Source organism: Polypterus senegalus, chromosome 10 (assembly GCF_016835505.1).
Source record: "Polypterus senegalus isolate Bchr_013 chromosome 10, ASM1683550v1, whole genome shotgun sequence".
NCBI lineage: Eukaryota > Metazoa > Chordata > Cladistia > Polypteriformes > Polypteridae > Polypterus > Polypterus senegalus.
The window spans coordinates 43,838,724-43,855,348 of NC_053163.1; the positions used below are offsets into that span (position 1 = coordinate 43,838,724).

A 16,625-nucleotide genomic window follows, 5' to 3' on the forward strand; every position below is an offset into this window, starting at 1 on the left:
CTTTTTTTGGCCACAGGTTCGTTTATGTTTGGTGTGAGGTTCTGTGTTGTGGAGATTCTCAGGATGGATTGCAGGTGCTCATCAGTGAGGCGACTCCTGTGTGCTGTTTTGTTAGTCTTTATCACTGAGAAGAGCTTCTCACACAGATATGTGCTACCAAACATGCACAAGGTTCGAGCCGCATGTAGACGGACTTTTTGTTCTTCAAAGTCACCAAAGCGCCGTGCAAACTCAGTGCGCCAGTTTATCAGCAAAGTGCGATTTGGGAACACCGTAGTGACGACTTGGTTTAACATTACTTGGCAACAGGGAAAGTGGGCAAGGTGCACTGGTGCATTTGTGTCTCCCATAAAAGCAGCTTCACTTGAAATCACTTTGTGATTGTGCACGGGTAAAACGTCCGCTGAAGTGTCAGATTCTTATTTAATTATGCTGCTTTCTGTATCTTCTGCATTGCATTCAGGTTAACCTGATGTTTTGTCTCATAGTGCCGTCTTAGATTAAATTCTGTAATTACAGCCACATTAGCTCCACAAATGAGACACACGGGTTCAGTAAACATATACTCAGCCTCCCATCGGTTTTTAAAGGCTCTATTTTCAGAATCAACTTTTCTCTTCAGCATCGTGTGAGCTAGCTTCGCAATAACTTGATTAACTCGGTAAGTGTTCGGCAAGGCAGCTGAAGCGCTGCATTATGGGATCTGTAGTTTATTGTGTTACCAGCGCTTCATATACCCGGCTTTAATAACAATAATACAGTATATAAAATGATCTCGGGCCGGATATAATTACACGCCGGTCGGATGTGGCCCGCAGCCCTTGAGTTTGACACATATGGACTAAATAGAACTTGAAAAGATATATTTTTTCAAATGTGATCGCGCAATTCAGATAGAGTTGACGCGACTACAGCCTGCATGCCTCAATAAGTCATCCTCCCTCGCTCTTACTTTTTACCGCTCATCTAATGAATACACTGAGTATGGCTTTACCAAAACAATCATTGATGGCGAATAAAGTATCCATTATTCGAGTATGTAGATCGGGTTATATATATACATATATATATATATATACCCGCGTATCGCAGCGGAGAAGTAGTGTGTTAAAAAGCTATGAAAAAGAAAAGGGAACATTTTAAAAAATAACGTAACATGACTGTCAATATACAGTATTTGTTTTGTGAGTGTTACTGAGTGTTGCTGTCATCAAGGATTTGATTATCATTATTTCTTTCAATCAGGTTCGTATTTGTAGGATGTGTTGTGTTCAAGTTACATTCCGTGTTTGTCAATCGCTGTAAAGATGACAGGTTTCATTCATCGATTCGTTTCTTACTGCATCAATAAACAGCTCGTCTTCTTCTTTATCTGAGACCTGACACACTGCATGCACGGTTTTTTACACTGTCTTCCTTTAGCGGACATTGACTTTTTCCAACGTGTGCTTTGTTTTGGATTTATGAATATGCTTGTATGTATCAAACGCTTCATATTTTTTGCTGCCTTTTCAATTGTGTAATTCGGTTTTGTTCAGCTCTTTGGAACTGTTGCTTTTATCTGTGCACTGCGCCAGTTCACGTGAGCCGCTCGGTGTACATGCATCGAAGTTCCCAGCTGTGCTGGTGCCATCTCGCTATGTCTATGGCTGTATTTAATGTTACCTTAGTCCTGGCACTTAAAACTTTCTCTCGCAGTTTCGCTGAGTTTGTACCAAACACCACCCTGACCATCTCATCTTCCTCTGCATAAGCACAGTCCTTAACCCGTGAATATTTAGTGGAGTTTGCTATTGGATTGCCGCTGACGGACGGCCTTATATGGGCAGGCACTAAATTACAAACGCCAGCGCAGCCTGTCTATGAACTTAATTTAAAGTGTAGGTTTACATCGTGCTTTGTTTCAAGTAGCAGAACTCATGAATATGGTTGTATATGTCACTCGCCGCTTCTTATTGTTTCGCTGCCTTCTCAATTATATAATGCATGTTTTCTTCAGCGCTTTTTAGGTCTTCCTGGTTTTCTATGTACTGCGTGATTACGGGAGGCGTGATGATGTCACACGAAACTCCCCCCACGGCGTTGAAGCTCATCTCCATTACAGTAAATGGAGAAAACTGCTTCCAGTTATGACCATTACGCGTAGAATTTCGATATAAAACCTGCCCAACTTTTGTAAGGAAGCTGTAAGGAATGAACCTGCCAAATTTCAGCCTTCCACCCACACGGGAAGTTGGAGAATTAGTGATGAGTGAGTGAGTGAGTGAGTGAGTGAGTGAGTGAGTGAGTGAGTGAGTGAGTGGCTTGCCTTTTATTAGTATAGATATATATATATATATATATATATATATATATATATATACACCCGATCTACAATACTGTCAAATAAACGACCCACACACCATAGCGCAACATGAGAGGCTTCACCTTTAGCGCTGACGTCTTAGCCTTCTGCTGTTATGCACCTAAAATCTAGAATAGCTTGTCAATAGAAGTTTACCAGGCTAATACGATGGAACACTTTAAAAAACTGCTAAAAACCCAATTTTAACATGGCTTTCTCATAGCTTCATTTTAGCATAACCATCATATTCTGTATATGCATTTAATTATCATTTTTATCATGGCTCCACAATCCGTACTAACCTCTACACTCTCTCCTGTTCTTTTTTCGTTTTTCTGTGGTGGCAGTCCGTACCACCACCACTTGATCAAGGCACCATGCAGTCCCTACATTGATTGACTGAAAGCCAGATGTCCACATGACCATCATCATCTAATTTTTCCATGCGAAGCCTGAAAACCATGAGGACTGATTTCGATCATTTATGTTAGGTAGAATGCCCAGTGAGGGCTGGGCAGTCTCTTAACCTCGAAACCCCTGCAGATTTTGTTTTTTCTCCAGCCCCTGGAGTTTTTTTTTTTTTTCTTATCCTCCTGACCATTGGACCTTACTTTATTCTTTGTTACTTAGTATTGCCTAATCTTATTTTTATGTTTTCTTTCTTCATCTTGTAAACTCATATTTACACACATGTATTCTGTCTTGTTCCTACTGACCTTCATTCCTCTCCTCTCTAGAGCATATCTCCACCTCTCCAGGGTCTCCTTAACCTGCTCCCTACTATCACTACAGATCACAATGTCATCAGCAAACATCAGAGTCCACGGGGACTCCTGTCTAATCTCATCTGTCAACCTGTCCATTACCATTGCAAATAAGGAAGAGCTCAGAGTCGATCCCAGATGTAATCCCATCTCCAACTTGAATACATTCATCACGCCTACCACAGACCTAACCACTGTCACACTTCCCTTGTACATATCCTGTACAACTCTTACGTACTTCTCTTCCACTCCCGACTTCCTCATACAATACCACAGCACCTCTCGAGGCACCCTGCCATATGCTTTCTCCAGGTCCACAAAGACGCAATGCAACTCCTTCCGGCCTTCTCTAAACTTCTCCATCAACATCCTTAGAACAAACATTGCATCTGTGGTGGTCTTTCTTGCCATTAAACCACACTGCTGTTCACTAATCATCACTTCACTTAACCTAGCTTCCACTACTCTTTCCCATAAATTCATGCTGTGGCTCATCAATTTTGTTCCCCTGTAGTTACTGCAGTCCTGCACATCCCCCTTATTCTTAAATATCGCCACCAGTACACTTATTCTCCACTCCTCAGGCATCCTTTTACTTTCCAAGATTCCATTAAACAATCTGGTTAAAAACTCCACTGCCATCTCTCCTAAATACCTCCATGCTTTCATAGGTATGTGATCTGCACCAACGGCCTTTCCATTTTTCATCCTCTTCATAGCTGTCCTTACTTCCTCCTTGCTAATCTGTTACACTTCCTGATTCACTATCTCCACATCATCCAACCTCTTCTCTCTCTCGTTCTCTTCATTCATCATCCTTTCAAAGTACTCTTTCCATCTGCTCAACGCACTTTCTTCACTTGTGAGTACATTTCCATCTTTATCCTTTATCACCCTAACCTGCTGCACATCTTTCCCAGCTCGGTCCCACTGTCTACCCATCATACGCCTTTTCTTTAGTCTTCACCACATCTCTCTTCACTTTGTGCCTTATCTCCTTGTACTCTTGTCTACTTTCTGCATCTCTCTGACTATCCCACTTCTTCTTTGCCATCCTCTTCCTCTGTATACTCTCTTGTATTTCCTCATTCCACCACCAGGTTTCCTTTTCCTCCTTCCTCTTTCCAGATGTCACGCCAAGCACCCTTCTTGCTGTCACCCTTACTACATCTGCTGTAGTTTCCCAGCTATCTGGTAACTCTTCACTGCCACCCAGTGCCTGTCTCCCTAAACTTAACCTTCAGTCTTCCTTTTTCAACTTCCACCATTTGATCCTTGGCTCTGCCCTTACTCTCTTCCTCTTCTTGATCTCCAACATCATCCTACAGACCACCATCATATGCTGCTTAACTACACTCCCCTGCCACCACTTTGCAGTCTTCAATCTCCTTCAGATCAACTCTTCTGCATAGGATGTAATCTACCTGTGTGCATCTTCCTCCACTCTACATAACCCTATATTCCTCCCTCTTCTTAAAATACATATTCACCACAGCCATGTCCATCCTTTTGGCAAAATCCACTCTTCTCTGACCTTCTACATTCCTCTCCTTGACACCATACTTACCCATCACCTCCTCGTCTACTCTATTCCCTTCACCAGCATGTCCATTGAAATCTGCTCCAATCACCACTTTCTGTCCCTTGGGTACTCTGTTCATCACTTGATCCAACTCACTCCAAAAATCTTCTTTCTTATCCATCGCACCCTCAACTTGCGGAGCATATGAACTAACAACAGTCATCATCACACCTCCAATTTCCAACTTCATAATCATTACTCTGCCTGACACTCTTTTCACCTCCAAAACACTCTTGACATACTGTTCCTTCCGAATAACTCCTACCCTATTTCTCCTTTCATCCACACCTTGATAGAACAATTTGAATCCACCTCCAATCCACCTGGCCTTACTCCCCTTCCATTTAGTCTCTTGCATGCACAATATATCAACCTTCCTTCTCTCCATCATATCTGCTAACTCCCTCCCCTTACCAGTCATACTTGCTAACAATCAAAGGTACTGCCCTCAGTTCCACTCTCTTTACTTTTCTCCTCTCCTCCTGCCTTCGGACACATCTCCCCCCTCTTCTTCTCTTTCTTCTACTTCGGCCAACAGTAGTCCAATTTCTGCCAGCACCCTGTTGGCTAACAGTACTGGTGGCGGTCATTGTTAACCCGGGGCTCGACTGATCCGGTGTGGAAATTTGTATTGTTGTCCGCATATTGAATTGTCAAAATTTTACACCAGATGCCCTTCCTGACGTAACCCTCCCCATTTATCCAGGCTTGAGACCGGCACGAAGAAACACACTGGTTTGTGCATCCCCTGTGATTGGGTTACCACAACACAATCATAACAGTTTTAAATATGAGTTGGGTTATAAAAAAAAAAAAAAGCTCAGAAAATAAGGGAAGTCAAAACGAAATTATTGTTAAGGAAAAGAATAGCAAAGAGGCTATTAATTTGGTCCAGGATGAAGAAATATTTCAAGAAAATATAAAAAGACAGTTTAGTCAAAGAAGCTTCAAAGAATATATGTTGATTGACAAAAACACACAAACAACAGAAAAATATTATAAGACATACTGAAGATGTCTGGCCATTTGCATTTGTTTGTATTACTCAATTGCCAAATTTAAGGTTGCTGTAATCCATTTCATTCTCAATGCCCATGTCTTTGTATTCTATATAGTTGTACTCCATATGACTATCGTAATGACTTACTGTATATATGCTGATATAGTAACTCCCCTTCAATATGTTTTAGTATGTTATTTTCTTGTGTATAAATGTAGTAAATTATTTATGGATCCCATATTTTCCCCAAAAGGATGATAGTACAGTATTGAATAACAGTTTGTTAAACTACAGTAGAGCCTCAAATTAAAATTACTGGAAAGCAGGAAAAAGTCAGTATAAAAGCTTGTTAGCAGAAAAACTTTAATTTTCAGGTGGTGGTATACATTTTAATTTAGAGATCACCTTATTGCGTTTAAAATGTTCTTTTTGCTATTTATATGACTGACTTTCTTCAATTAACTCATTTTTGCTTCATTTATTTCTGTTGTACTTTAAAATAATGTTTTAGTTGATGCTAGCAGTTTGCAAATGACAAGAGTTTTGAACCAATTTTAAAGTTAATTTCTAAAACAGAAGCACTTTTATTTAAAGTGATTTGTTTTGAGTTGCAAAGTATTTTTTACATTTCATTGCCTTGGACTACACTTGCTGAAATTAATTGAAAATGTCATATTCATTACTTAATAATTGGCACACCCATAAAACCCTAATAAAGAAAAATATTTGAACTTAGGGAAATTGTTGCTGAGATGAGAAGAATACTCTCCAGATATCAGTTGCTATGGTGTTTTTCCCCCAAAACAGTTAACTTAATTGGGATTAATAAAGTATCTATCTATCTATCTATCTATCTATCTATCTATCTATCTATCTATCTATCTATCTATCTATCTATCTATCTATCTATCTTAATATATATTGTTTTATAGTGTATGCAGCATTATTCATCTGAGAACTTTGGCACTTTGAAGTGAGAGGTTAAGGTGTAGTAATTTAGTATGTTTTAATACATTTCACATGAAGGCATGAAAAAGAATGTATGGTGCAGTTTGAAGAAAATAAGAAAGCACTATACACTTCTAAAATGCTGGTGTTAATTGAAGTGACATTTTCACAGACATAATTCAGTAAAATGTCAGCCAGAAAAGATGTAAATACAGAAAAACATGATACTTATTTGAAACAGCATTTAAAGTGCAGCATCCTGTACTGATAATATTTATAAAAAGTAAATGAGTTTTGGTGGTGAAATGAACATTTATTCTTTTAAACTTTTTAATCATTGTAAAATGGTTGTTTTTAATACTAAGACTATATTCAAATATAACTCTTCTTGCAGGTATGGTTGGAACTATTGAAACCAGTTGCAAAACAAGTTAAAAGTAAGTTACAGGTAATTAATTAAAACACAAATTTATATAGCAATGCAAGATTTTTTAAAGTTTCATGTGCACTTGGCAGAATTTAGAAAACTTTAAAAATTTTCTGAAAATGGTTTACTTGAATTATACATCCTTGTATTGGCCTTACCAGCATGTGTGCAGTTTCATTAAAAGCTTGGATATCAGTTAATTTATATGGGTTTCACTTATCAAACAGTAAAAAAAAAATGGAAATATTTTAATTTGCTGTGAAAAGCCTCTCAAACATTTTTTTGGAGGTTAACATCTCTTTCCTCACATCCTTTGTGCAATTACGATTTGGTTTAGTTGCTCATATATAGCATTCTTTTTAGCAGGGATCTTTTTTCAGATAAATTGCTGCTTGTAGATATAACAGAAGAAAAACACAATGACTTGGAGCAACATTTTAATGAAGCACATGATGTGAAGCATATGATGTGAACTATTGAAATGACCATGTTTTGTTCAGTCTGCAAACTGAAAACCATACTAATTATCCAATATTCTTAATTCTAAAAAAAACAGAGGTTTTGTGCATACATTTGTAAAGAGACAGTTGTTGTTTTCCATAGTTTTATCTCATTGAAACAAATGATGATGTAGTTGTAAGAAATAGGTTTTACTGATAAATATATAACACAGTACACAAGAAGAAATTGATTGCTAATAATTAATTTATTAATAATTGCAAACAAAACTATAAAAGAAGAGGGATGAATTTAATTAAAGTGTTGAAACACTAAGAACATTGTAAACCCCATCTTAATATTGTCAATTTATAAATATTTAGAGAAATTTACATGCACTTGTTAATCACTATTTGCTTCTTAAACTGGCCTCCTTATCCAGTGACAGTGATTTTCATACAGAGTACATTAAATTAACATCATGGAAATTAACAATAATCAGTATCATCTTCATACATTTTATTTATATAGTACCTTTTAAATGCATAAAGCCCTTTGCAAATATTCAAAAAGATCCAAGTGGAATAAGAGCCCAGACAAAGATAAGTAAAATGTATCACTACCAGTAAACACCAAATAAAAGATTAGTACAGGAAATGTATATCCATGAATTAGACTATGAAACAATAAGCACCTATTGAAAAATTTTAAATATCAAGATTTGTACTTGACCAGTTATATAATTTTCATGATGAAATGCAGTTATTGGATATGTTGGATTATACTATATACTGTACTGTAGATAAATTGTAAAGTCAATTTAAATTATTTGTACTGTTGATAATAATTCAAATCAAATCAATTCATTACATTTTTGTATTGTGCTCTTCACCGACTGAAGGAGCAAAGAACTGTGACAAGATAAAATGCAACTACAAATTCACTAATTAAATAATGAGTACATAAAGACACAAAATAGTTTGAAACTTTTTTTAATTAAATGGAACCCAGCACTACCTATCCATTAATTATTTGTAAAGTTATCGCCAGTTGACATCGGGGGAGAGGAAAACAAAAACTCCAGTCAGGAGCTTTCTGGAGAAAGTAAACCTCCATAGGGTACATGGTCAAATATTACAGTGAAAGTTAGTGTCAAATTCAGATGCAATCATAGTCCTGTACACCTATGCCAACTTGCCACCCACCCTCTTCTGGACATTCTACACTAGAGTCAAAGGTGAGCCTTCTAATCAGGCAATAGAATTCTTTCTATTTTTTTATTCCAAGGCTCCCTGTATTCTCAGGTGTCATTTACATGGGCAAGAAAACAGCTTGGCAGTGGAGCAGTGGCACCAAGTGCCACAGCAGTATACTGAGAAGAAAACACAGAATAGAAGAGGATTAGGTTCATTATTATTGTAATGCTTATATTTTGTACAAATTACAAACAGAGATGCAATATACACAGCTAATCAACAACTCTAATTAGGCAAAGCTTGACTAAAGTAGTGAGTTATCAGCCTGGATTTAAAAACTGAGACTGCTCTCTTATATAAGCAGACAGATTGTTAAAATTTTTGGAACCCACTAACTAAAGGCTTTATCTCCCACTGTTACTTTATTAATCCTTGTAATCTTTTTAGACTGGCATCTGTTTTACCTGTATTCAGAGAAAAGTAGATCTTATTCGTCCACTTATTTTCTTTTTTAAAAAAGAAATGTAAAGCTGGATATTATCTGCATATCTATCCATCCATCGCTTATCCAACCCGCTATATTCTAACTACAGGGTCTCGGGGGTCCACTTGAGCTAATCCCAGCCAACACAGGGCGCAAGACAGGGAACAAACCCTGGGCAGGGTGCCAGCCCACCGCATTATCTGCATATGAGTGACAATTAAATGTTATGTTTTCTACAACAACAACATTTATTTCTATAGAACATTTCCATACAAAGAAAGTAGCTCAAAATGCTTTATAACATGTCAAATGGTCTAATAATACAATAATGTAAGCTTGTAAAGTAAGAAAAAAACAGGCCCAAATACTGAACCTTGATGGACACCATATTTAATTTCTGATTATAATCATGAAGCACTTTCAGCATATTTCTGTACACACTAAAACTATGAACTAAGTATGAACTAAAACAAGCACAGTACCTGAAAGCCCAATGTTATTTTCCAGCATGTGTTATTAAATAAAATAGGCAATGGTATCAATCACTGCACTTAAATCTAACAATATAATTACTTTTGAATTTCCTTTATTGGAGGATATTAGAATGTCATGAGTTTACAGCATGAGTAAGCACTGTTTCTGTACTGTTACTGGTGTAGTAGCTAAACTGGAATTCCTCACATAGACTGTAATGTTTAAGGTGAGAAAAAAGCTGCTTGGCCACTGCTTTTTCAAGTATTTTAGAACTGTGGAATGAATCTATAATTGTTAAGTGTGTATGAGTCTACTAAGAGCTTTAGTGAATCAGGAACTGTGCTATTTGTAGAGACCGCGTCTCCAAGGATTATTGTGAGCAAGAGGAATGACATGGAGACAAAATGGCAGATAGAAGGTAGTGAGGAAAGGGCTGTGATTAATACCAGGAAGAGCAACGTAACAAGCAAACAAAACCTGACAATAAACAAAAAGTCAAAAGTCAGAAGCAAAAAGGGCATTGAAACTGAAAACGAGACCTAAATGCTTGACCTACATTTAAAAGAAGCTAACTATGCTAGTTTTTTGTTTAGGGGTTATACAACTGTGTGATAATGAAGCATGGTGCTTACTCTGAAACTATAACAGTTTTCCACAGATATCAACAGAGCGCTGATTACGGTCATACGATGTGTCTCAATGTGTTGCATAAACAAAATATAAATGAAACAAAAAAATAGTAAACTTTGCAAAAAGAAATGAAAAGTTATTCACAACTTATAAGGATAGATTCTTCCTTTGAAAAAAATAAATAAATAATGATAAGGCAGTCCTTTAGATTTGTGTGGGTTAGTGATGGAAGAACCCCATGAATGTGAAAATTTTAAATAATTCGGCCTCCCTAACTGTAGTGGGGTGTGTTGTAGCTGGATATTTTTGTAGTTTAATTTGTTAATTGCTTTCAGTTTTTTTGTGCTTATTTTGCTGGTTAAATGTTACTGGATTTTTGAACGTATGCACTGTTTTTGATTTCATTTGAACCAACACACATGTGCCCTCACCTTAATGAGTTCATTATTATTTGGTGGTATGGTGAGTGAACATCATCAGATAGGATTGGCTCCAAGAGGAAAAGGGGAGGAGTAGGTAAGAAAAGAAAATATGTAATAGGAAAATCGAGAAGTGAGTGAGTGAGCATAAGCATGAGAGAAGCAAGAATGATGGCTAGAGCTGTCTGTAGCGTTCTGACAGAAGTGAGAGAGAGTGTGGAGTGTGAGCCAGGTGAGCGGAAATAACTAAAGTGAATAACTAAGTTAGCAGCACGGGGAGGTAGCTGGTGGTAATTCCCATAGTTTTTTTTTTTTTTTTTTACCAAAAATAGCTTATTAATAGCTATTAATGATAGAGCATGATTTAGTATGTACTCACACCAACAAATATTAAATAATAATGTACTAATCTATATATATAAAATTCTTTTCGTGTTTGAAATGGAAATTACGTATGACCACAACAGTCAGGTTACACAGACAAAGTGAGACAGAAGCAGATCGAGAGAGAAGGCTCGCAGACTTGCTGATCAACGTATACGACACTCACAATTGACGGCTTCACAAACACACGAACAACGTGCTTACATATGACCACAGGAGTCAGGTTACACAGACAAAGTGAGACAGAAGCAGATCAAGAAAGAAGGCTTGCAGGCTTGCTGATCAACGTATACGACAATCACAATTGAGGGCCTCACAAACACCCGAACAATGTGCTGAACAGAATCGAAATTGATGGATGCAGTATACACAGGCTACCACGTCACACAGGCATCGGGGTCTGTATATGGAGAGATTCAATTATAACATTGAAAAAGATTATTTCCTCCATCCAAAAATTACAATAGGAGAAATGGACATCATGGCTGAGTACTGCCAAGCACAGAGGGTTACATTTGAATCACGTGAGATGTGTTGTTCAGATGGCATTAATGCCGTTGCCTCATGAGAGCCACAAATTTTTCCATTCCACTCAGTGAGCGAAGCCACTGGGTAATCTGCTAATATGTATATATTTTATAATTTTATGTGTTAGAAATCATTTGCAATATTGCTTATACTATGTATTTTTAGCTTACATGTCTTCAAAAATATTTCCATTTAATTTATGACAAGCAGCCTGAAAGTGTGAATGTCAAATTCATGAATCAGACGGGGCAACTGTAATTACTATATAACCCTTTCCTCAAGAAGTACACTCCAGCTGTGACCACTTGGCTTGAAAGGTTTTACATTTTAGCCAGGGTTCCTCCTCTGGCTGGTATTCAAATGTCACTTTTGTGTCTGTTTTGCTAATTTTTTATGCTAAAGTTGTTGATGTCTGTGCATCTGCCATCATGTGCAATATGTTTTTTTTGGGTGGTCCCCCAAGAGGTAGGACCATTAGCCCACACCACATCACCCCTTATAGTTCATTGAATGTACTGTTGGTGTGATTATTTTGAATTGTGATTTTTTGTGCTTTGTTTATGACTGGATTGTTTAACTTTTGCTCTGTTTTTAATTTCATTTGCTGGATTTGTGATTGTGACTTGTTTGCCTTGGATTGCCTGTGCCTTCTCATGCATTCCCTACTGTGCTCTTTGGATCTTCACAGCTTAACGTTTATTTTTCTGAAAATAAATAATTTTGTTTATAAAGAAAATATGTTGTCCTTTCTGTAACTAGCCAGGATGTTTATGCTATTTCCCTCTCTAGTTTGCAGTTTAAGGATTATTTGGTACTTTCCCCTGCAAAATTAAACATGTATGTAGCAGAGACTTGTGCCTGTAATTGCTTGTGTCAGGTTTGGGGAGCTGGTGCGCCCCATGGTGGTCACTCTATCTATCTATCTATCTATCTATCTATCTATCTATCTATCTATCTATCTATCTATCTATCTATCTATCTATCTATCTATCTATCTATCTAATCGGGCTGAAGTATGGTCTAATAAAACTGTTTGCCATATTCTCCATAACGTACTTCTCCATAGATTTTGACTCAGCACGAGACCAGAAGTAATTTCATCCTTTAGGTAAAAGGCATCTATGATGCAAATATATTGAAACATCATATGGCCCCATAAGAGAGATTTCTGCTTAAATGCATCCAGAAAATCATCCTAATAATCTGAAAATGTTTCCACTTGATTCAAAGAAGGAACAAGGGTCTGAATATAATTCTCAAAAGGTGTGGAATTTTATGATATTAATTCTTTATTCTTGCAGTCAATAATTCAGTTTTGTCAACCATAGAAAGCCTAACATCACAGTTATTACAGAAAGTGGCACAACAAAAACATAACAGCCTTTCAAAATGTAATAAACCCACAGTTACTGGAGTACAAGAAGTAATAGCAGTATCAATCCCTTCACCAGTCACTTTTTCAATAATATGTTTATTTGTTTAATTTCTAAGTTACAACTTAGAGCAAATAGAAATCAAGTCAAATCAAGTTGGGGAGCATGCACTGGTACAGTACATTGCGGCACCCACTACATGACAAAACAACTCGGAATCCCGGTTGGCAACCCCCCCAGGCAGACACATGGTCCAGTCCCACCCTCCCGAAATGACCCTCTATCTGCTGCAGCCAGGTTTTACATGAGTGACTCCTTGGCCTGGTCCAGCCACTCGGGTCCCCAACAATCTTACGAGCTGGATCACACTCAGGGAAATGCACCACATAGCTGTAGTGCCGTAACTGACGTTCCCTCACAATGCAGGTAATGTGCCTCATTTGGGACTCCATGAGCAACCGCTGATTCTACACAAATTCAAACCAATGGTACCCAAGGATTTTCTGGAGAGACACAGTCGGGGCCGGCTCTATGTTGGGGCAAGAGGGGGCAATGCCCCCTTACACAAACGCCATGCCCCCTTAAATCAAACTTTTAGAAGTTGAGAAAGAAAATAATAATTACCCACAAACTGAATATGGACAAGATTTACTGTTGTAGCTGAAAAATCCACTGGAAAAGGCACAAATGAGATGATAGATTTCACCTCTCGTTCGCTCTTTTCCTCTGTGCTCTGTTTGTGCACAGCTCACACAGCACTGATGGTGACAGCACTCTGCAGAGATCCCCCACTCACCCTACCCCCAGCTAAACATCGAATCACTGTTAGAATGCAAATGACCCGGTGTCAGGTTTCTCAGTAGGCAGGGCAGAGCAAAATGAGCTGCGCAACAGCAGCAGGCTTTGAGGATGCAGCAAATCTCTGTTGTCAAAATCATAGCGACTCGTGAGATAATTAAAAACTAAAAAAATACATTTATATTTGTACAGTCAATGGGGGATTAGTCCATTGTTCTTCTCACAGTTTCAGTCTGGTAGAGAAGGGTTTCTTTCTCGATCCCACAAGCACCACTGTGAGCCTGTCTGCTGCATAGAGCCGACTGGAGGACCTGTGTCCTTCTGTCAGAACCCGACACAAATCCCTGCCCCAGCTTTCAACTCTGCACTTAACAGTTTTTTCGTTTCATATATAGTGGAACCTTGGTTTGGGAGTAACTTGGTTTATGAGTGTTTTGCAAGACGAGCTAAAATTTTTAATAAATTTTGACTTGATAAACGAGCAACGTCTTGCTATACGAGTAGTATTTATACACTTTGTCTGCTGAGTGTCATGTAATCACAACTGAGCTGATGGTTCTTCTCTCTCTCTCTCTCTCTCTCTCTCACTGCAGGATTGTGGGCAATTGTCTCCTATTCTCTGTCTGAGTCAGCGTGACTCACTCATATAGTCAACATCCTTACGAGCGTATACTGTTTACTATAGCATTGTGAGTGTGTGTGTGTGCGCGCACATGTGCTGTGACGTCCCCGTCTTGCACCACCAGCTTTATTCAGCTAGAAACAGCAACAGCATGGTTATTTATTATAGCAGGATCTGCCACTCCCCTATACACAGACAGCAGTCAGGCAGGGTCGTAGCCAAGTAGTACTGTGCTCTGCACATTTATAATGTTCCTTGTTCCTTGTATCACCCACTGACTGCAGGTGCTTATAGCATGTCCGCAATCTTTCTGGATTCACTTTTTACACCGAACTGCTAAAGCGCTGGGAGACTACGATTGCTTTGGGACATTTTTCCGCATGTCGTCCCGTTGGGTGGAATCCCACAAGAATTTAGAGACTCACTCTCACCAGCCATGATTCTTTTCACAAAGTGCAGGTTAATTTGTTTTAGCTATTTTTACTTTATATTTTGTATTAATCATTTTTATATAAATAGTTTTGGGTTGTGGAACGAATCATCTAAGTTTCCATTATTTCTTATGGGAAAATTCACTTTGATATATGAGTGCTTTGGATTGCGAGCACGTTTCCGGAACAAATTATGCTCGCAAACCGAGGTTCCACTGTACTGATGTAATCACAGCGATTTTAGTAAAGCTTATTCACTTTCCACCCCAGCTTCCAGCAACTCACAAAGGGAAAGTTAATGCTGTGAGATGCATCCTTTCTTCCAAGCTTTTAAAAAGTGTGGTGCTGCTCTGCCTGTACCAATAGCAAACGCTTCTGTTTCCCCTGTCGGAAATATGGCAGCACTTTTAATGAAAGGGATGTAATTTTTACCTTAACTGGTTTTAAAAACTGGAAAGCAGCACTTGATCGAGACAAGAGGCTACAGAGGCATGTGTCCAGCCACAACCATGTGCATGCTTCAACCATCTGGACTGAGCATAAAAGCAGAGAGGCCACAGTGGGGACTGTGGATTCAATGTTGGTTGGTAAAATACAACTTGGAAAAAAAACATTACTATGTCAAGAGTATTGGTAGTGCTATAAGGTTTCTCTGTGTAAGTGAGTTGGGGCTCCATGGGACTGCAGAAACCTTGAGACATGATGCAGTGGGTAATGATGATGACATTGCTTCAGGTGTTTTTCTAAAACTGATGGAATATTCCTTAGAGAAGGATGAGAAGCTAGCAAGCATTGCTAAGGGTATCCCAAAAAATGCAAAATACACATCTAAGGATATTCAAAATTAAATTATCCAAACACTGGCTGACATGGTGCTTGGAGAGGTCAGGATAAAATATGAAAGTGCTGATTCTGCAGGGTTGTGCCTCAAAAGTGATTTGACCAGGGATAGGTGCAATGTGGAAAATTTTTCTGTGATAATACGGTTTTTCAGAAATTCCATGCCAGAGGAGCATCTTATTGGGTTGCTTGACTTGCAACAACTTGATGCAGAGTACATCATCTCTGAGATACTGTTAAACGTTTCTGATGCTAGCTACAGTGCTGACAGTATGCTTAGCCAGTATTATGATGGGGCTTCTGTGATGAGTGGGGTTAGAGGGGGTGTACAAGCTCTGCTGCAAAACAGGCTTGACAGATACTGTATGCCCCATACATTTACTGCTACAACCACCAACTGCACTTAGTGGTTGTGCATGCCATGCAGAGTGATCCGTGTGCAAATAGATGTTTTAGCCTATCTAGTTCACTGTACAACTTTTTTCACCACCACTATGTGCTCAATAAACATGATGCACTTTGTCTAAAAAGGCTGCTTGAGAATAGATGGACAAGCTACTATGAGGTGACAAGGTGCACTGTGGACAATCAAGAACAAATCCTTAGTATCCTATCTGAGATGACAGAGGATAATGATGCTGCAGTTGACCTGTGCACCGAGGCATCATGCCTGCTATACCAAATTAAGAGGCATCACTTCTTTGAGACTGGAAAGTTCCTAGTGTGGGTTCTTGGTGTCTTGAAACCAGCAAATGCTATTCTACAGTCTTAGTCAGTTGATCTGTATAGTGCTTCTGAGGTTGTTAGTGCAGCACTGGACTCCTTAAAAAAATATCTGTGAGGATGACTGTTGGGGAGTGTCATCTCCTGCTGAGGATGAGTCACATAAAACAAAGAAAAGGAGAGCAATGAGCAAATACTTGGATCAAAGTGTTGTGCTCTC

General features: G+C 38.5%; 1 protein-coding gene across 2 annotated transcripts in view; it reads left to right on the plus strand.

Annotated features, from left to right (window-relative positions):
• Positions 1-16,625, plus strand: part of LOC120537112 (FERM domain-containing protein 7-like) — a 292,132-nt gene that overhangs the window by 109,801 nt on the left and 165,706 nt on the right. For both annotated transcript variants that reach the window (XM_039765773.1, XM_039765774.1), the window contains one exon: positions 7,033-7,075. In XM_039765773.1, the coding sequence (XP_039621707.1) occupies positions 7,033-7,075 (43 nt within the window). The remainder of the gene's footprint in view (positions 1-7,032; positions 7,076-16,625) is intronic.